At 50.6% G+C, this 21,077-nt stretch overlaps 1 protein-coding gene across 1 annotated transcript in view; it reads left to right on the plus strand.

Moving 5' to 3' along the window:
• Ajap1 (adherens junctions associated protein 1) overlaps nt 1-21,077 on the plus strand; it is a 112,235-nt gene that overhangs the window by 79,852 nt on the left and 11,306 nt on the right. Inside the window, exons 3-4 of the mRNA XM_032893722.1 lie at nt 17,981-18,068; nt 19,921-20,163. Of these exons, the coding sequence (XP_032749613.1) occupies nt 17,981-18,068; nt 19,921-20,163 (331 nt within the window). The remainder of the gene's footprint in view (nt 1-17,980; nt 18,069-19,920; nt 20,164-21,077) is intronic.

A 21,077-nucleotide genomic window follows, 5' to 3' on the forward strand; every position in this document is an offset into this window, starting at 1 on the left:
AGGGAAGAGACTGACAGGGAGTTGGAGAAAGAGGAGGAGAGGGAGCAGGAGAGAGGGAGTACAAAAGGAGAGGATGGGGGGATTGAAGGAGAGGGGGTTGAAGGAGGGGAAGATGCCGCGGTACCCACTGAGAAGAAACAGACAGGGCAGAAGGTTTGCTGAGTGGTAGAAGGGCTTCGAGTTGCCCTGAGAGACCGTCAGTGTAATGCAGAGGTGAGGAGTAGGGTTAGAAGGGTGTGCTGGTGGGGCCAGTGCAGTGATGATAACTACGGATGGCTGGGTGACCCACAAAACCTCCGAGCTCTGTGCTACACACCTTACAGAGCTACAAGACTGACTGGTCCATCCGGCACACGGAAAGTCTCGGGCAGATGTCGAACAGGAAGGGCCTGGACCAGCGAGTGTCCAGAAGTTTGTTATGGGAGCTGGTGGTCATCTGTATCAGCTTCTTGTGTCATTGCTGTGACCAGATACCGTGCAAAACCTCTTGAAGACGAAGAGGAAAAGGAAGGAGAAAGGAGGAAGAGGAAGAGGAAGTGAAGTGGTGTTTTCTTTCTGGTCACAGTCCATCATGGTGGAAAGGCAGACAGGGAGTGCAGGAAGCAGTTGTCACGTTCAGGAAGTCACATTCAGTTGGCCACATTCAGGAAGAGGCTGTCACACCATGGCCACATTCAGGAAGGTGGGAGATGAAGGTTCAACTCCCTTTCTCCCTTCCTAGGTCCAGGCTGCATCCCATCCATATTCAGGGTGATTCTTCCTGCCTCAATTAACCTAATCTAGATAATCCGCCACAGACTGCGTTTCCATGGTGATTCTAAATCCCATCAAGGTGACAAGCAAGATCAGCCATAGCACCTCCCCTCTTCCTGAACGGCTCACAGGAGTCAAGGCAGCGAGGGGTCCCTGAGTCCCTCTGTCATCAGGAAGAACTCTGACCACTCCCTCCCTGCACCCTATGAAGCTGCCTCCCACCAGTTCACTCTATTGAGCAGTTTCTCAGGAGACAGGAGTGACTCACTAGGGAGCAGGAGGCAGAGGCTGGCCTCAGAGAGCTGCTGGTTCTGCTCCTCCTGCTCTGAGACTTCTGCCAAACATCCTGGGGTCACTGGCTCGTGCCTGCTTGTGGCAGTCAGTGTGTCTGTCCTCTTTCATGGCCCTGTTCTCGTCAGCCTGTGGGTGGAGCCCACGTGTCTCTTCGTGGCAGGGTCTGGTAAATGGTTCGTGGCTTGGGGACCATGTGTTCTCACGGATCCAAAGATTTTCAAAGCTCTTTATAGCTAAGCTTTTCCTGCCCCGGCGTGTGGGAAACAGATCGGAAGGAAGATGCTGTGTGGAGCCTGAGAACTCAGGAAATTCTCTGTCTTGCTCCATTCTTCTTCCCCGCCCCCTGCAATGGGGGTCTTATAACTTGTGGGGTTCGAAGACAGGCTGAGGACCTGGGTCTCACTCCTCTTTGCACACAGGAAAACCACAGTTCCCCCCCCCAACCCCCAAGGAAGTAAGCGTTGCTCGGGGCCAGTAACAGCGGGATTAACAGAAATAAACACTTTTCTCCAACATTTCACATGTATTATTCATATGTGAATTATTCATATTCATATACGTTATTTACATATATAATATTAGCATTATCTGTGTCCCCATTGTCTCCTGGAATTCTCCAGCCTCCCATACCTTCTTCTGCTTACTAATCACCGTCGTGCCAGGACTAGCGTCTGACGACTCCAGGGCGTAGTTGGATATTCCCTGCAACGACTTCTTGGGTCTTTCCCGTGTTCCGTTCTTCAGCCCCGTCCTCTGGCGTGTCTGGTAATCTCGTGTTGAACGTTGGGCACTGTGTGCGCAGAGCTACAAAGAGAATGTGAGGTGGAGAATCAGAGTCTGGCAAATGAAAACCCACCGTCCACGTTCAGCCTGGTTCCCGTATGTGCGCACTCTAAGGGCTGGGGGTGGCTTTCGTGTGTTTAAGGGGTTGGGGAATCAAAGTGCACATGGGAAAATGGCTGGGACCACATGGATGCTTAGCCGTGGCAAATCCCACTTGTTTGTCTTTTGCAGGAGCTGCCACAGACATGTGGGATCCCCAATCCAGTCACCTCTGGCTGGAAAGGTTTGAGCTGTCTCTGAGGCCACCCTGTCTGCAAGACGGCCCCTTCTTCTGAGGAGTTCAGGGTGGAGGATGAGGACAGACCCTGGTTAGATATGGAGGGTGGAGGTTCTGGCTAAGCTGACTGGTAAAGCGCTAGGTAAGCCTGAGTTTCTAAGGCGGTGCAGTAGGCCTGGGGGAAGGTGGGAGCCACCTGGAGCCTGGTCAAACACAGACCCCGTCGCTGATATGGATGGTCCATCAGGGTTAGCATCTCCCAAGGTGGCAATATTCAGTTCCTCCACAGGGATCGCTCCAGCCAGAAGCCCTTCCTATAAGGGCCTCATTCTTAAAAGCTGAAATCCCATGAGGCCAAGCCATGAATGGCTGTCCATGAAAGGGGTCCCCTGGCATGGGGCTGCAGGCTAAGCCAGGGCTCATAGGTGCGATCTTGTGCTTTGTAGTAGGTATAGGCAATGGACATGTCTCCCTTGACTAGCATGAACCGGCCCACACCAGCGTTCCTCATCAAGTACTGGGCGGATGTCTCACAAGCCACCTCTGCCTCCCTGCCTGGGTGTGACTAGAAAGGAGGACCCACAAGACAAATGCTATAGCAGGACACCCGCACCTATGCTAACCCAGGTCCCGCCATGTTCAGGCACATGGTTTTGTGGTCCATGATAGAAGAATACCAAGCCCAGGAAACACAGGGTAGACAGGTCACGTCAGGCCTGCTTTGGGGACTTTCTCAGCTCTGCCACTGACTCTCAGAGGGAGTCAGGTTCACACACAGCTGCTGTCTAACCCACTGAGTGCTGGTGCTAGGTTTGGTGTTGGGGAGGACCTGAGAGTGGACAGGGGCTGCCCACAGCCTTTCCTTCTTTCTTATTTCCTCTACAAAGCAAAGCGATGGCTCTGACCTTATCGCTTCTCCTAAGGGACAAAGACCTTGGGAAGGCCATGGTGCAGTGGAAGTAAGGCTGCTGGAGGGTGTGGCCTGCGGGTTGGACCTGGGACCCTGTGACCATGGCATGGTGGCCCTTTCTTTGGGGCTCACTGACATTCTAATGCATCAGTGACAGCACTGTCCCGAGGCCACCAAGGTGACCCGCGTCAGATCTTCCAGGCAGGTCCTCTCCTCTCCGTTGTCCCAACCCTTCTCCGTTCAGTCAGTTAGCTGATAACCGTCTTCAACCGTCAGCTCATCCACCCTCTGGATAGATCGCCAAACTCGTTGCCCGTGAGCCTGTAGCTGTTACCTAAGCCAGTGGGGTGATGGGTGCTCCTGCTGGCTCCTCTCCATGAGCCCCTCACCCTATAGCTGGCCTGAATACTTTCTTCTTGCCCTGTAAACTTGAGAACGACGGGTTCACTCCCCCACCAGCAGTCTCTCTGCTCTCCAGGATGACGGTGGCCAGAGCTACGAGAGCAGAGCCAAGAGTAGAGAGCCAAAGAGAACAGCATGTAGAGACCACAGGGACAAGCCTCCCTGTCACTTCCTGAACCGGCTGCTATAGTCACGTGTGGGACTGTAGCCCCTGAATTCTCTATGATGGACATGCGTGTCTGAGGTCCGTCAGTGATGAGCTGCCTTTTAGATGACACTTGCTCCCGTGGAGATTGTACCCATCTCTCCTCACCTCTGCAGCCCTAGAAATAGCCCTAGGAGCGCAGTAGGCAGTTGTCTCATGAGCCGGTGTTTGACAGCCTCTAACTTTCCATCGTCTCAAAAATCTGAGTGTGGCATTTGAGTGTGGCATTTGAGTGTGACATTTGAGTGTGACACATGCTTTCCCTGAGTCCTTCCCATGTCACCTGTCACAAGAGTACTCAGTGGGGGAGTGACCTACGGGATACAGGAACCAGCATCTGTCTGAAGACCAGCTCACTGGAGGTACCTGGACCACCTCTTCTCCTCCCAGGAGAGCAGACAGTGCCCCTCCCCTGAGCCAGCGCTAGCTTGGAGGCTTCATGTGTATTACCTCTGAGCTTTGGCTGAAGGGCTCGCTCAGCCTGAGATGTGAGTTGACTCCACCCCAAAGTTTGTCAAGTTCACAATTCTATCCGTCTTCCTCTTGATCTATTTTCTGCTGCCCCACATCAAGAGGTTTATAAAGCATAGGTGTTTATTTGGCTTACAGGCCTGGAGGCTGGGAGGTTCAGGAGCATGGTATGGCCTCTGGCAAGGGCCTTCTAGTGCTATAAAATGACTGCGGGCCTCATGTGGCAAGGTAGAGCAAATATGCCATCTCAGGTCTGTCACGTCATTGAAACCACCATGAGCACCCTACCCACATGACCTCACCTAACCCTGGTGACTTCCCAAACGCCTGCCCTTGAGTGCCAGAAACATAGGAATTTGGGGATCATGTCTCCAACACATGCACTTTAGGAGCACAGTCAAATCATGGCTACCACCGGCCCATGACTGCCTTTAGATGTGACCACCAAGAGTTCTCTGTCAGGGATAATAGCAAAGCAGAGTTGTCCCTGCATGGTGGCCAGGAAACAAAGACTGACAGGAAAGGATATTCTCTTCAAAGAGACAACCTCAGTGACTGAATTCCCTCAACAAGGCCCGCCTTCAAGCACCATCCAATCAGAATTTCATCACAGGATGCTACCCTTCCGTGAGTGTGTGTGTGTGTGTGTGTGTGTGTGTGTGTGTGTGTGTGTGTGTGTGTGCATGCATGCAGGTGCGTGCATGCGTTCGTGCATGTGTATGTGTGCTCCGTGTGTGTGTGTGTGTGTGTGTGTGTGTGTGTGTGTGTGTGTGTGTGTGTTAAACTGTACAAACTGTCATGTGCAGTCTCCAACTTGGAGCTTTCTGCTGGCCATGGTGTGGGGCCTTCTCTTTAGACCTCTACAGAGGGTCCTCTCCAAATGTCTCGAGTTTAACCACACATGTCCTGTCCCTGCCTCTCTGTGTAGAGTCTTCCAAAGTCACAACCAAAGCCTTGAGAAGTTCTTTGAGACTCTACTGTGTGCCCTCGGGCCTCTGTACGGGTGACTTCCTTCGGGTTCCTCCACCCCGTCCCCTGGGCACCATTTGCAGAACAGTGTTTTCTGAGAGGCCACTGTAGACAGAGGTGCACTGATTTGGGAAGGAGCTGCCCTCCCTATCTAAAGGGTTAGCATAACCAGTGACAGGAGGGGTGCTGGTACCTCAGATGGGGTGCTAAGTGCTTCCAGGATGAGATGCTGGTACTCTGGGAGGGGTGCTAGTACCTCCAGGATGGGGTGCTAAGTGCCTCTGGGGTAGGGCGCTGGTACTCTGGGAGGGGTGCTACGTGCCTCTCAGATGAGGTGCTGGTGCCTCTGGAATGGGGTGTTGGTGCTTCTGGGATGGGGTTCTGGTTGCTGTTGAGGTAGGTGTTATGTCTAAAAGTGGAGCCAGGACCCGACCCTTGAAGATGTCTGCCTCATCCCTGACTATCCCTCTTCCCAGCCTGAAGAGAACCTTGGGGTGTCCTCTGCAATGTGTCCCCTTCCCTCCTCGTCGTAACTGCCTCTCCTAATCCCTCCTTAGCCCCTATGGAGCCAACTTGACTGAACCAGCCTCTGGAGCTGGCATCTTTGTGGAAGATTGAAACAGTGTTGAGGAGAGAGTGTCTGAGAGAGAGAGAGAGAGAGAGAGAGAGAGAGAGAGAGAGAGAGAGAGAGAGAGAGAGAGAAAGAAGGGTCATTTCCATATCTGCTCCGAACTTGCTCAGAACTACCAGTCAGCTGCCTCTGTTCTCCAGCGACACGAGCGGCAGTTCAGGACATGCTGCCCGACTGAGCTCGTGATTGGAAATGCTGGAAGTTTCTAGTACAACCCTCTCTCGGCAGGCTCTGAATGTTCCTGGTCACTGGCTTTCCTGCTGGGGAAGACACTGTCTGTCAAGCGTCCAGCCTCAGTCCCCGTGTCTTAGGGAGGCAAAAGAACCAAGTCTCCACCCCAGCTCAACTCCAATCCCTCCCTTACCTGCCAGGCTGTAGCCTGTGAGGGTCAGGGCGGCAGATGGATCAGCCCGGCTTGGCGTGACCCATTTCCAGAGCCGATGGACTGGATCTGAAGGCAGCAACCTCCTTTGGTTTTTGGAATGGCTGAAGCTATGCCAGCTCTCATCGCCTGGACTGGTCATGCAGTAGGAAGGGGGTGGAGAAGATACTGCCCATCCCTCCCTTCCTGCCTCAGCACAGTGTTTTACCCTGAAGCTCTAGGGTCCTCTTGGGCAGTAGCAACAATCATGTTAAAAAACACGTGAGTGCGTGCGTATTTGGCGTGCTCGTGTGCATGTGTATGCAAGTGCGTGTAGACACCAGGAAATAGCCACAAGTATCATCACTTGAACACAGTCCAGAGTCTTTCACTAGCCTGGAGCTCACTAATTGGTTAAGACCGGCTGCATTCCAGGGAGCCGCCTGTCTCTGCTTCTCCTAGCCGGGGTTGCAAGCATCTGTCACCATGCATGCCTGGTGGTTATGGAGGGCTCTGAGGGTTGAACTCAGGTCTTTATTCTTGCAAGACAAGCTCCTTACTGACTGAGTTTTTTACTCCCCAGACTCCCAGACTACAGGCATTGTCTTAAATGGCTAGATAGACATAATCCAGTCTATGGGTGCTGCAGTTTCTGAGAACCAGGGTTCTGCACAGCATATACTTGTAACACAGAAACCACCAGGTGGGATACACAAATGAGTGGTGCTGAGAAGGCGTCACAGAATCCACCAGCAGGCCCATCTCACCATTCCCTTCTGTTTCCAGGCTGGAACTATGAGATCTGAATCCGCAGGGAAAGGCGAGGTCAGCAGACCCTTGGCATCTGGTTCTATAATCTTCACCATCCCTAGAAACCTCGAGTGTGTAACAAGAAGCAGATGCAGAGCCCTGTGCATGAAAGTAACTGTTCATGAGCACCTGTGTGGTGGATGCGGCTGAGAGGCCATGTCTGTCGTCTGCATGGCCCTTCCTACATTTAGTTCATAAGTAAGAACACCCAGCCAGTGAGTGTGTGGCTCCCCAGGGTTGCCCTGAGAAGTAGGTGTTAACAGACACTGAAATAACAACAACAACAACAGCAGCAGCAGCAGCAGCAACAACAACAACAACAACAATAATAATAATATGGGGGTCACCACAATGTGAGGAACTGTATTAAAGGGTCACAGCATTAGGAAGGTTGAGAACCACTTTTCAACTGCAAAGACAAACCAGACTTCAGCCTGTGGGTTCTATGGGCCCTCCTGCCTTCTGTGTCCAGCTATCAAAAGGCAGCTGGCCAGCAGCAGAAGCTAGTAGATGAAACATGACCAGGATGGTGACTCTGAGGAGGAATAATAGTAATAATAACCTAGTGCCTTCCCTGGGGTAGGGAGCATGTTGGTGTGAGGTCATTTTGGCCCAGTCTTTGGCCAGGGTAAGTCCCTGTCTCTCCACATTCATTTCCTGTCTGTGGTACCAGCGTTTGTCAAGTTAAAAGGAAGTTCCAAGTACAATTCTTTTCAATACAGATGAATTTATCCACTGATGTGGCCCACCCAGAGTTCCCATCCAGAGTTAATCTAGCCCAATGTCAGGACCTTGAGAGCAACCTCCAATCCCCACTGGAGCCCCAGCCTGCATGAGGTTGCTGGTGTCACTGGGTCACAGGTGTCCAATGCTGGTCCCCTTGTGGAGGACAGACAACCATTCCTCAAGGACCTGAAGTACCTGAAGAGATTGGCTCTGGGGTGAACCTTCCTGAAGAGATTGGCTCTGGGGTGAACCTTCCTGAAGGGATTGACTCTGGGGTGAACCTTCCTGAAGGGATTGGCTCTGGGGTGAACCGCTTGAGTCAGTTGTTGTGTCTCAGCTGCACGTGCAGTACAGTTTAGTTCTGCCCTGAGAAATGTCCTTGTTTTAAGTTCCTAAGGGAATTTCCAAGCTTAGGGTATCTGGGCTGATAGTATTGCCTTTTTTCTTGGGGGCTTGGGCCACAAGGTACCTGTTGAATCTTCAGAGAGGCTGGAGATTAAGGTCAACTAAGCAGGCAGTCAACCATGTCTGCCTAAGGGGCACTGAGCTAGGGTCAGTCAGTGACCCTCAGTTCTGGAAGCAGTTATTGTCCCTTGCCTTCCTGGACAGGGTCATCTGGATAGTCACACTTTCACTCAGGCCTTGCTGATCATTGACTTTCTGATCATGAACTGTATCCTAATAGCCACTCCCCCTCCTGATTCCCCTCAGGACACCCCTACCATGTCTCCCTTCGATAACTGCATGTCCTCTTTTCTTCTTGTTAGTCATAACCCCTAGAATCCAGGTAGAACTCCTCACATGCACATGGGTGTAAGGCATCCACCAGGGCACAGTCAATGTTCCAGTATCCATGTCTGGGGAGTGACTTTTCCTTCTGCAACAGGGGTCAACTACCAGGAACTCCTCATGAGACCCTACCCCTGGTAGAAAAGTTAATATTAAAATAAAATTTATAGAGGGTTATAGCTGAACTGCTCTCAAGCTTGCTACATAACCAAGGTTGCCCTTGAACTCCCAATCCCCTTCTCTGGTATTGTACACATGTACAACACCCTGCCTGCTTTATGTGGTGCCAGGGATCAAACCCAGGGCTTTAAGATGCTAGCCAAGCCCTCTGCTGACTGAGCTATATCCCAGCCCAGTGCTAAGCTGTGGTTACATATGTAAGACTTTTCTGAGTGCCATGGGTCTCCCTGGCTAATTTCTTAACTTGAGGGTGATCATAAGGGACCCCAAGCAGAATTAATAGTACAGAATTAATATCCTTGAATTCTGTCTAACCCCCTTGGTAGTGTAGCAAATTGAGCATGATTTAACTCCTATAGAACAATGATTAGCATGTTCTGCTACTGACATGTGAATATTATCTCTTGTCCCTCCCTTGTTACCAGTAAGGCAGAATCTGGAGGAAGAATTATAAAATGGGGTGAGCAGAGAGCTCACATTTTGAGGCTACATACTTGCAGTTAAAGGATATTTCTACCTATATGCTCTCAGCCTTGGAGCTTCCAGTCATTCAGGCCAGTCCCTCCCTCCTTACAGGGTGGACTCGTGCCCTGTGGAATGCTCAGCAGCCTCTCTGGACTCTGATTGCGAGAACACAGTAGAGCCACTATGCTCTGGTCAGTGGTCACCACAGAAATTGTATCAAGACACCACTAAATGTTGTTGATGGGTGGTCCCTGCACCATGTAGAGTTGAGGGCTTTCGGGGTAGTTCTCGGAGAACCTCCTTTTCACTGAGCTGCTGTGGTAAAACCAAAATCAGTGAGGTAGCAGCATTGTCCTTCCCATGGTGCTCTCTGCCTTTCAAGTGTGACCCTGTTCTGAACTGAAGGTCCTTCTTATGAATGGAGACTGCCCCTTCTTATGAATGGAGACTACCCCTTCTTAGAATGGAGACTTCCCCTTCTTAGAATGGAGACTGTCCCTTCTTATGAATGGAGACTACCCCTTCTTATGAATGGAGACTGCCCCTTATGAATGGAGACTACTCCTACCTCATGAAGACTACCTTCATCATCTTAGGTTGAAACACTTTGAGCTAGACTGTCACTCAAGGTCAACCTGGCCAGGTGAAGAGTGCAGCAAGATTTCTGGTTAATTCTGGAAAGCATCAGTGTTCATATAAGTAAACAGAGCTCAGATCTGTTGTCTCCACTGTATACGGCCAAACACTCGTCAGCTGAGAAAACCCAGGGAAGACAGTATCCATTTCTTCCTGCCCTGACTTGGCAATAAATCTCTTGGGTCCTGGGGCCTTTGGACTCTGGTGTTGACACCCATTCACCCCAGTCTGATGCGCAGGCTTTTGGCCTTGAACTGAGATTCTCGCTGTGAGTTCCAGGTTTTAGGCTCTCACCCTGGGACAGAAGAATGCAGTGGATGTGCTGGCTCCCTTCCCCTTGCTATTGGGGGATTGTGGGAACTCTTCTGCTTGCAATTGGTGGATGGTGGGGTTTCTTCTGCATGTTATTGGTGGATGGTGGGATTTCTTGGTCCTAGGAACCTCATAAGCCAGTTCCCTCACATCCCCTCACCCTGACTCCAAGAATCTCTGTGCATACATTGTGCCTCCTTGCTATATTTGTCAGGACTCTGACGCTCATGTCTACCCCATCCGAAGACTTCACAGAGTTACATATCTGAGTTGCTGCCATCAAAGCCACTGATCCTGTTCTTCTGTGAATGCCTAAGAACCTGTACATTTGGATGTCTCATGTAACCTTCTACATGCCAAACTAGCCATTATAAGGTAGTCTTGCTTGCTGCTGGTGGCCATTGGGCCTTTGCACCTGTAACATAGGTACATGAGGTCCCTGCATTATCAAACAAGCGACTCCAAGCACAGAAACATCACCCATTTGTCTTGGAAAATTCTAAGGCCATCCCTCTTGTCTTCATTCAAGCTTGAGGGCCAAACGTACTGCTCACCCCACCCTGTGCTGGAAGAGGAAGCCATGATGGGTTTGTTTTTGCCACGGACAGTGTTCCATGTTTGATTCAGCTTCTTTTAATAAGACCTCGTTCAGACCCAGAGATGGATTACCAACTTCCCCATCAATCTTCAGGGCCAGATCTTATTACAAACCACCACAAATATAACCATAAAAGCCCTATTGATTGATGTGGAGCTCGGTAATCCATCTGTCCCCATCCATTATTCTGGGCATAATTTTTCATTATCTGCATGACGGCTGATTCCAACCGCATTAGTATACAGTGGCAATTACTAGGAGCAGAAAGAGCCCCTAAATTAGCAGGAACAATAACACCTGTCAGGACAGGGGAGCAAGCATCCCCACACCGGAAGCTTCCACACTCCAGGGCCACCTCCTAATTCAAAGAGTTGGAAGATGCAATTCAGTATTGACCTTGAAAGTGGAGGGGAGAAAGTTCATAGCTTTTTTAAAAACTTTACCTGGGAAATGTGTATTTCTTTGAGGTGACATTATTGTCAAGCTGATCACAGGCTGCCCGACAGCTGGAGTGGGGACAGCTCAAGGATTGCTTCGTCCAGGGTCAGTGGGTTTATGGGGCAGATGTCCCTGTGAGTGTTATTTAAGGGTCACCAGAGACTTGTGGGGGGGACTAACTCAAGGTATGAGTTTTGAGACATGGATAAGGAAGGTCAGGATTGGAGGATTTCTGCCTGAGAATTTGACATGCACATAGCAGACAGAATCCTTTCCAGAGACCAGAGTGACGAGGCTCTCTCCACACAATGACTGCTAGACCTACCACAAAATGACTGCCAGACCAGGGTAGTCTTTTAAAAAAGCTTTTAATCCTAGCTTTTTACTTACAGGTGTGTAAGCACATGTGTGCCGTAAACAAATGCACACAAGGATGTGCGCATGGCAGATGGGACAACCTCTGGTGGGACCCTTAAGATGCTGCCCACTTCCTCCTTTGAGGGGTCTCTCATTGTGCACTGACTGGGCTACAGTGGTGGCCAGCAAGGCCTAGGGATCCTCTTGTGTCTGCTTTTCCATGCTGGTAACAAACTACACAGCACCATACCCAGCTTTTGCACGTGGGTTCTAGGGATCAAACTCAGGTCCTCTTGCTTGCAAAGTGAGTTCTGTACTGACAGAGCCATCGGCCTTCCCTGTGATCTGGCCATCTTCCCGTATCATCCACAAGATGCAGGTTCTCTTCATCGTGAGTGAAGACAATTGAGACAGACAGACACCTGGCTGAAATGTTTCTGAGTGCCACTGAAGGGATTACATCGGTCAATTTCTCTCTGAGTTTTGACTTTCAAGAATCAAGAATCCTGTCAAATCGAGTTCTCTGGAGACCCATCATGCAAAGTGGTCTACTGTCAAACTGCTGCATGGGGGCAGACCCAATCCAGTCGGAAATGCTGCTGGGTAGACGGCCTGGCTGCAAGCAAGAGGCTGTGGCTGGTTTAAAATCATTTAGTCAATGACCAGTGAAAATCTCTGCAGACAGTGACCCTTTGGTGAGGGATTGGGAGGGCTCAGGTTTTTTAAACCACAGGTTTACACTGGGAGACGCAGTTTTAGTCAGTCAAAGCATAAATATTTCCATTAAATCTACAAGTAACTTCCCCCACCCCTGCCTTTGGCTACTTACCTTGGTGAGGATTCTGAAACTGTTTTAGATATGGCAGCTGGTTTTTACATACCTACGTACGTACATACATACATATTTACATACCTACGTACGTACATACATACATACATACATGCATGCATACATGCATACATACCCACACATGCATACATACATACATGCAAACACACATACATATATATGTATACACACATACATACATAAACATACATGCATATATATATACATGCATACACACATACACATATACATGCATACATACATATATAATTTATTGAAACACAGTTACTGTTATTTTTATGTACATTATCTATGGTGGGTTTGTAACTTGATGGCAGGGTCTAGTACAAAGGCCATTGTGTTTGGGATGTAATTTAAGTGCCTCCAAGGGCCCATTGCAACTGGTGACTTGGTCCTAGGATGGTGTGGGAAGGATTGGGACCTTGAAGAGTTGAGGCCTAAAGGATAGTACTTAGAACACAGGGCACATGGCCTAAAAAAGGGACCATGAGATCCAAGACCCTGCATATGTCTCCCTCCTCTCTTACCCCCAGTCTCTGTAACTATCTTAGCCCTGTATATTCCCTAACCAACACTATCCACTATGATGTAGCAGATAACAGAACTAGGCTGATTCGAGTGACCCCCCCTAAAATGGTGATCTGAATTGACTTTTACTCTTTATAAAGTTAGCTACCTCCGGTATTTTATTGCAGTAATGCAAGATGACCCTACCTAATAATTAAACCTAATAATATACCAATATACTATTAGTGTTATATTACAGTAATAATGTTATCATGATATCATAAGATAATATTAGCATACTAATATGTGTCATGCAAGCCGGCTACACATAACGCGCCTCCTAAAAGGCCTAAAGTATTCCTTATTTATCTTGTGAGGAAACATTTGCCTACACTAGCTCCATTTGAAGATTACAAACAATGCCTGGCATCCAGAGGACATCAGATCACAGAGCACAGATTCTGTGAATGTCATATAACTTCTCATGTGGCTCTGCTCTCTTCTTAGTAGACATCCTTCCAGAGGGAGGAAAGGACAAGGCATCCATATAGATTTCCCATAATCCAATCTGCTTCCTGCAAATGTTGTTTGGATCAGTCTTTGCTCAACCATCATCATTGTAGGGTCTTTGGGTCCATCTCACAGATACTGATTCTAATGCAGGAGGAGTAGCCAGACGTGACAGGAAAGCTGTACCCTTGTCATCTCAATATGGCTGCCTAAGCAAGACCCACATTATGACACGTCCAGTCAATAGGCCAAGGTATTGGGCCAAATTTCTCAAGACCCCAGCCCTGGATTAAAAACTACAGGTAATCAATGGCTACAGAGAGAGGAATAGTCAGACTTCTCCAGGGACACTCCCAGTAGGTTATGTAATCCCAAACGGTCAGCTCAGAATTCATGTACATTTGAGAAACACTGAACAGACTCAATAGGTTGGATGAGTGGATGGATGGGTGGATGAGTGGATGGGTGGGTCAATGGATGAAAGAATATATAGGTGAGTGAATGAGTTGGTGGGTGGGTGGACGGATGGGTGGGTGGATGGGTGGTTGAATGGGTAGGTGGACAGATGGGTGGATGGATGAATGGGTGGATGGATGGATGTGTGGATGGATAAATAGATGGATGGATGGGTCAATGGATGAATGAATGGATAGGTGGATGAATGGTTGGGTGGGTGGATGGTGGGTAGATGGGTGGGTGAATGGGTGGGTGGATGGATGGATGGATGGATGGATGGGTGGGCCAATGAATGGATGAATGGATAGGTGAGTGGATGGATAGATGGATGGATGGATGGATGGATGGATAGATGGATGGGTGAGTGGATGGATGGGTGGATGGATGGATGGATAGGTTGATGGATAGGTGGGTGGATGAATGGATGGGTAGATAGGGGATGGATGGATAGATAATGTATGTGTATAATAATTATAATTATAGAAGAGATCATGGACTTGAGGGGAGAGGGTGACACAGGAAGCGTTGGGGAGAGGGAGAAGTAGAAGTTATGTAATAAATAAATAACTCACGCATACATTTTCAAGGAAAACCTTTTTGTAAATGTGCCCTAGGCTTTGACAGTTGACTTAGCTAGGGTTTCTATTGCTGTGATAAAACACTGTGAACAAAAGCAACGTGGGGAGCGAAGAGTTTGTTTCATCGTAACAGCTTGTGGTCCATCATGAAGGGAAGTCGGGGCAGCAACTGAAGCAGAGACCATGACGTAGCACTGCGTACTGGCTTGCTTCCTGTGGCTTTCTCAGACTGCTCTCTTACACACCTGCCCAGTCATGGTTATTCATCAAGAATATGAACCCTCAGACTTGCACACAGGCCAGTCCGACGGAGGCAGTTCCTCAGCTCAGTTCTCCCCAAGTGACTCTAGCTTGTGTCAAACTGATAAAAACCTAACTAGCGCAGCTTTGCTCCAGTCTCCCTCGTTTCTTATTTCTTAGTAATAGATGTAGCAATATGGCATTTGGCCACCATTCAAGGTTCTGGGCGAGGCTGTAGTGTGCACAGGGTGGACGCAGATACAAAGATGGTGATGATTTGAAAGGTCAGAAACTCACAAGGACTTTAGTCCGAGGTTGGTATTCTGCAGGAATCCCTGAGCAGGATCCCCTGAGTCCACCATTTCCCTCTCATTTCTTTCACCACTGAAGAGTAGAACTGGTCTTTTCCTTTCTCAGCTGCAGGGAAGGGAGTGAGGAATCCAACATGGGTGATGCCTCTGTCCGTGGCCTCGCATCTCCTGTGGGCTTGGCCTCTGCCGATAGCCAGCTCAGTGAGAGAATTCTCTCAGGATGAGAAAGAGGTCAAGGTTGAGGGTCACACCAGTCTCCTCTGCTCCTGTAGACAATGGGAACTGGGCAGCTGAGTCTCTTGTCCTTATGAGGGATTCTCTTTGCTTCTGGTGGGCCTCCCCTCTCTGGTAAGCGAGTCCCTGCTGCTGCCCATCCCTCAGCTCTACCTTCTGCTCTTTCCCATCTGCCATCAGTCTAGCCACAGTTCTCTAGACTTGGTATAGAAGGTGACAAGTTACCCCAAGGAACAAAGACATAGTTCTCATCATGGGAATTGGCGTGTGGCTGCAAGGCCCCTGGCATTGGCCTGGGACAGCGCCCATACAGCCTTTCCACAGAGGAGGTGGTGGTCTGTGAGCTTCTGCCTCCATGGGTGTACAAGCTTGTTTTCTCCCAGGTTTTTGAGGGGAGAGGAGCTAGCCTCTGACACACAAGCAGGGAGGCAGTACTTGGGTTAGCCAAGGCTGCCCAGGATTGTACAATACAACTGGCACGTGACCCAAGGAACATACACAGACCCCCCCCTGGTGGTTTTCCCTTCTGTAACCTGTCACTGTAGATAGAATCTAACACTCAGGGGGTTGCCAGGTCCACAGGGGGAACGGCACACTGACCATGTCTGATGCTTGTTGAGTGCGTGTCTGTGATCATCCTCCATGACTCCCTGCCATCGTTACGGTGATAATGTCAGTGATGATCACAGTATTATATGGCTGTGATAGGATGATGCTCAGTAATGATGGTAATGAAGAGAGTTTGAGTTATGCTGATGACTGTTGTGATTGTCGTCAAAATTTAAATATTCATCAACATCAACATCACGCTGCCTTAGCATTAGGGTTACCACCACCATCACCACCACCATCACCACCACCATCATCATCACCACCATCATCACCCTCACCACCTCCATCCCTATCATCATCCCTACCATCACCACCCACCATCACCACCATCACCTCTGTCCTAGTCGTCAGCTTCCTCCTCCTCTTCCTCCTCCTCCTTGCTGTATGCACAGGCACAGGACCAGCATACGTCTTTCAGCACGACACGGCTACTTCTTGACTGTTCTAGGGGAATCTGTGGATGTTATAACACGATGGGACAGTGAGCGGGGAACACCCTTTCCGTGGTTGTCCATCAAACTGCCCATCCTTGTCAACTCCTCCCCTGCTTGCAAGATTCCTGATGGTTCTCAGCCCCTAATGAACAGACAGACACTCCCAGGCTGGTGGGTTCTCCATTGTTGGGGAGATTGAGGTAGTGCCTGTGACATAGCTTGGCTTTAACCCCACTGGCAAGCTGAATGGTGGTCTGGAAGGCATAGGAGACTCACCTTGAGGTCAACAGGAAGTGCTCCAGAGTGAGCACAGGCGTATGGGAAACCACAGGCAACAATGGGCAGAGAGTTCTGACTTCAAAGCAAGCAGAATTAGCCAATGATGGTTACGAGGGCCTCTACAAACACCATGCAGCACAGACAGAATGTACCACAGTGGCTCTTGAGTCAATGGGTAGAAATGTTGGGTGGCCATGACAGCCCTATGTCAGGTCCTCTGTTTCCCACTGATGCTCCTTTGGTGACACAGAACGGGAATCCTTCATGACAAATGGTAGTTCGTCACAGGGGATGGGGAGGGGGGAATCGGGCCGTGTGTCTGGCTTCGCCAACTTGGAATCACTCACGAGCAAGTCTCCCTCTCCCTGGATGATCGTGTTTTTGCAGAGAAGAAACATCTGCTTGTGCAACGGTCTCTGGGAGGCTGCCAGTGACCTCCCAACACTGCAGTCTGCCACGTGGGAATATGTGCCCTGGCACCTGAGATCTATCAGGTGATGATCGGGTGCCTGTAAAACGGGTGTTAGAATCAGGTGCCAGGTAGAGACGGGACAGGGCCAGCTCTTTGCAAAGACATCAACCCGTGGAGGCAAAGGCTTTGCCCTGAAGGTTCCCCGAGCTTCCTCCGTCTTCCGTTCAGGTCCCATGTTTACAAACATCAGGAAAGAGCTGGGGCTGTGCACCCTGCAGGCCACTCTGGCTGGATGGACGTCAGCTGGGGAAAGTACTTATCCCCATGTGCTAGGAGGGCTGTGATAGATGAGGTCCAGAAGGATTGTGACCCAGGATGGAACCAGAGGCCAGAGCTAGTACCTACCTTCTCTCCTCTGTCCTGCATTTCTGGTTAGGAACACTGGAGGCGGATGAGGAAGAAACCATGACCTTGGCCATTCATCTGCAAGGTCAGCAAATGCTTGTTAGACTCCGCCTATCCTACTGCTGAGGTGGCCCTGCCTGTCTGTCCCCATCCTGTCAACTCTTGGTCCAGATCACCGAAAGTCTTCCCTGGGGAGAGGGATGGGACTTCCAGGCCAGGGGACAGAAGTTTCACCCTACCTTCATTCTTTCACTGGTGGGAACTAACTTTGAAGGCTCTAATCATGGAAGGCCCCAGGGAGAGGAGACAGCCCTCGGAGGGTGCCTTCAGGGTCTGCAGTAGGGGGAACCCATCTTCTTCTAGAAGTCTAAGGAGGGGCAGGCTGGCACCATCTGGGTCAGGCCAGTCTCTTCCACATGCTCATGACTCCAGGATGGAGTCACAGAGCATTTGTACCATGCAAGGGGAGGGAGGCCTTGGGAATTTCCGCAGAGCTACCTGAATTCAGAAAAATGCAGCAGGCACAGGGTGCAACTGCCCATGGCTGAGACCATAGGTGTGGGAAAGGGAGAGGTCAGGGCTGGAGACTCCCTTCCGGATGCAGGTAACGGTCTCGCTGCCTCAAACGCATCTCTAAGCACCTGCTTAATGTCTTTCTGTCTGTCCCTGCCAGCTCCAGGCCTGGCGCCTTCTGCCCTGCCCCCTGCCCGTGTGCTGACCTTTGACCTCTGTGTGCTGACCTTTGACCTGACCTTTGACATCTCCCGTCTCCTCCTCCCTTCCAGGTCTGGCTGTGCATCAGATCATCACCATCACCGTCTCCCTCATCATGGTCATCGCCGCGCTCATCACAACTCTTGTCTTAAAAAATTGGTAAGGCCCAGGAGCGGTGGGCTGCGGGGTACCCTGGGAGGTCTGCACAGAGTCTCAACATTTTAAGACCGGGCGTAGTTAACTCCGTTGGCAGAATATTTGGCCAATTTGCAAGAAACCCTTCCCTCCGAGCTCTACGTACACTGGGTATGTTGGCCTGTGCCCCTAATTCCAGCGGTCGGGAAATAGAGGCAAGAGGGTCAGAAGTTCAAGGTCAGCCTCAGCTGGTTTATACAAGGCCCCATTTCAAATAAAACAGACCAGTCCTGCGTGGCAGCCTTCAGACTGCACCCCTGTTGGAGTGGGGAGGGGGTGTCTCAGCTGAGTACAGCCACAGATACTGTGGCCAACACTGGTTCAGCTGGGTCTGCTTTCAAGTGTAGCCCCAGTCATGGCTCCCATGCAAGGAGTAGAAAGCCCTACCTTCGGACCCCTCCCAGAACCCTGCCCTCTACTGAGACCAAGGCTGCTCTCCCAGCCAGACTTCTGTGTCTCATTCTTTGCCTTGAGCAGTATTTATTTCTCTGCTCGCTAACCACTCTGCTGCCTTGCTGCAGATGGCTCTCCCTCCCTGTCCCCTTCTGTAAAGTGACCTTCTTTGAAGCTGGCCTTGCTGGGTGTGTTCATCTGACACAGCCCATGAAACCCGAGAGGGTGTCTTGCTGCCTGTGGAACTTGCATCTCAGATCCTCCTGCAGTCACTCGCAAAGGCATACATTGCTTGTAGGTCTCAAAGCCCCAGCTCCCCAGCTCCCCAGTGTGCCATGATTCCCAGATATATATGAGTAACAAGTAGGGTTCCAGCAACTGGACAAACCCAGAGGAAGAAAAGGAGCCAGAGGCAGATAGCAAGGGAGACTAACAGCTTGGTACAAACCCTCTGGCTTCACACCTGGTAGGCAGGTGAGCCCCTGGAGGATCCAGAATACACAGATTGCGAAGCACTTTGAGGGTGGGACCCCAGGCCCTTGTGCATGTCCTCGGAGCAGAGAGGACTTGTGACTCCCTTCTGTGGCAGGCCGAGCAACCAGGGGTGGGTGAAGAGGGTCAGCAGAGGTCAGAGTCTCTTCTGCTGGGGGCTCTTCGGCCTCATGCTCAGTTTCAACAGGAATCAGAGCCTCCCTCCCCCTGGGGGAAACAGAGGCAGAGAGCAGAGTGAGACCCTCGGAAGACAGGCCACCTGGCTTCGGTGTCACCCTGCCTTCCATGTGATGTTCCCGCACAGATGGAGTGGGGGCCCTGCTTATCGTCCATGGCTGGGGAAGTGAGGCGGAGACCATGGGGCATAAGAACATGCCTTTGTCAGACACCGGCAAGGACAAACACAAGAACACAAGTCACTGTTTCCCCTTTGAGGATATGTTCTGGGCAAGGTCACAGATAGAGGGGGCGATGGGGAGGCCAGGAAGTCCCTCTCAACAGCTCATCCAACAGTCAAGAGACCTCTAAGCCCAGGCTGCCCCCCAAAGGTTCCCTCCGGTCCCCCCCCCCCGCAGTGGGCATTATCTACCTCTCTGTCCTGTTAAGGCATCTGAGGGGAACTGAGTCAGCTACCTCAGCCTAGCTGACATTCTCTAGGCAAATAAGGTTCTGGCAGTCCCACCGCTCACCTCAGAGCACTCTTGTGATAATGGCCACATTTAAAATTCAGATTTTATATTTGGAGGAAGAGAAAAAAAAAAGCTGATTACTTGATTGTGGTTGATCTTTCTGAAGAGGCTGGGAATTACTATGTAGTATAAATGATGCCTGGCAGCCCGAGGCTTCGCTGTGATGTGCGGGAGTGAGCTGCACATGGGCTCCAGGACCTGCCCGCCCCCACTCCAACCCCCGTCTCCTCTCTCTCTCCTAGCTGTGCTCCAAGTGGGCACACTCGGAGGAACAGCCACCAGCGGAAGATGAATCAGCAGGAGGAGAGTTGCCAGAACTTGACGGACTTCACCCCGGCCAGGGTGCCCAGCAGCGTGGACATCTTCACTGCTTATAATGAGACACTGCAGTGTTCCCACGAGTGTGTCAGGGCCTCCGTGCCCGTCTATGCCGATGAGACACTGCACTCGACCGGGGAGTACAAGTCTACGTTCAATGGAAACCGGTGAGTTCCTCATGATCCAGGCTCAAAGCTCTGTGTGGGTAAACTGGGCCCTGCTGTCTTGTCCGGTCACTCCGTAGAGCTCACAGGTACCCAGTGCGAGCAGAGCTGATGGGTCAAAACAATAGGGGCAAAATTGAATCAACAGGTCTGTTGCCACCCCTGGGAAGCACATCGGACAGAGGTCATGGTGAAAACCTCCTCCCAGACCCCAGACCGGTGACGAAAAAGTATTCCCAGCCCCTCGCACTGTGCCTGGAGGTAGATTAGCTTAGGATTCAAAGCCAGCCAAGTACTCGCTGCCCCGTGGAGAATCAGCAGATTACGTCGGGTCCCTCCCCCAGTCGGTATCTCTGAGATTCAGTCAATAATAACGTGTCAGCAGCCAGCTCAGAAACACAGAAAACGCCAAGCAGACTCCAGGGCCGGAGCCTCTTATTAAATACTGTTTTATTATTCATGGGTGATCCCTCAAAGAAGACACACTTCCCCGGCCATCTCTGGGAATGGTTAAGAAACCCCTGAGTCAGCTGCTCAGGGTTTGTCCAGCATTAAATTAAAATATCAATAAGCTATTTTTTTAAGTGACTATGCACCCGTGCGTCATCTGTAAATTAGTGGGGGAAAAAAAAGAAAAGAAATGAGGCAGTAAGCTGGCCTCTCATATGCCTCCATGGCCCCTCCGCCTGGTCTGAGCTGGATTCGCAGTGCCAAGGGCTCCCTGCCTTGGCCACAGGGAGGTCAGCTCTGGGTCATGCTGCCCCTTCTACCCTATTCGATGCTTTATCTTTAGGTAAGGGTGGCTCTTGGACATCCAGGGCTTCTGGCCACCAGTCCATATGTTCCTGTGCTCCTGGCTGCAGTGAGCAGGTGTGCTGTGCAGGCGCCATGGGGAGGGCCTTGTCCGTCTGTAGAGG

This window comes from Rattus rattus, chromosome 1 (genome assembly GCF_011064425.1).
Source record: "Rattus rattus isolate New Zealand chromosome 1, Rrattus_CSIRO_v1, whole genome shotgun sequence".
Taxonomy (NCBI): domain Eukaryota; kingdom Metazoa; phylum Chordata; class Mammalia; order Rodentia; family Muridae; genus Rattus; species Rattus rattus.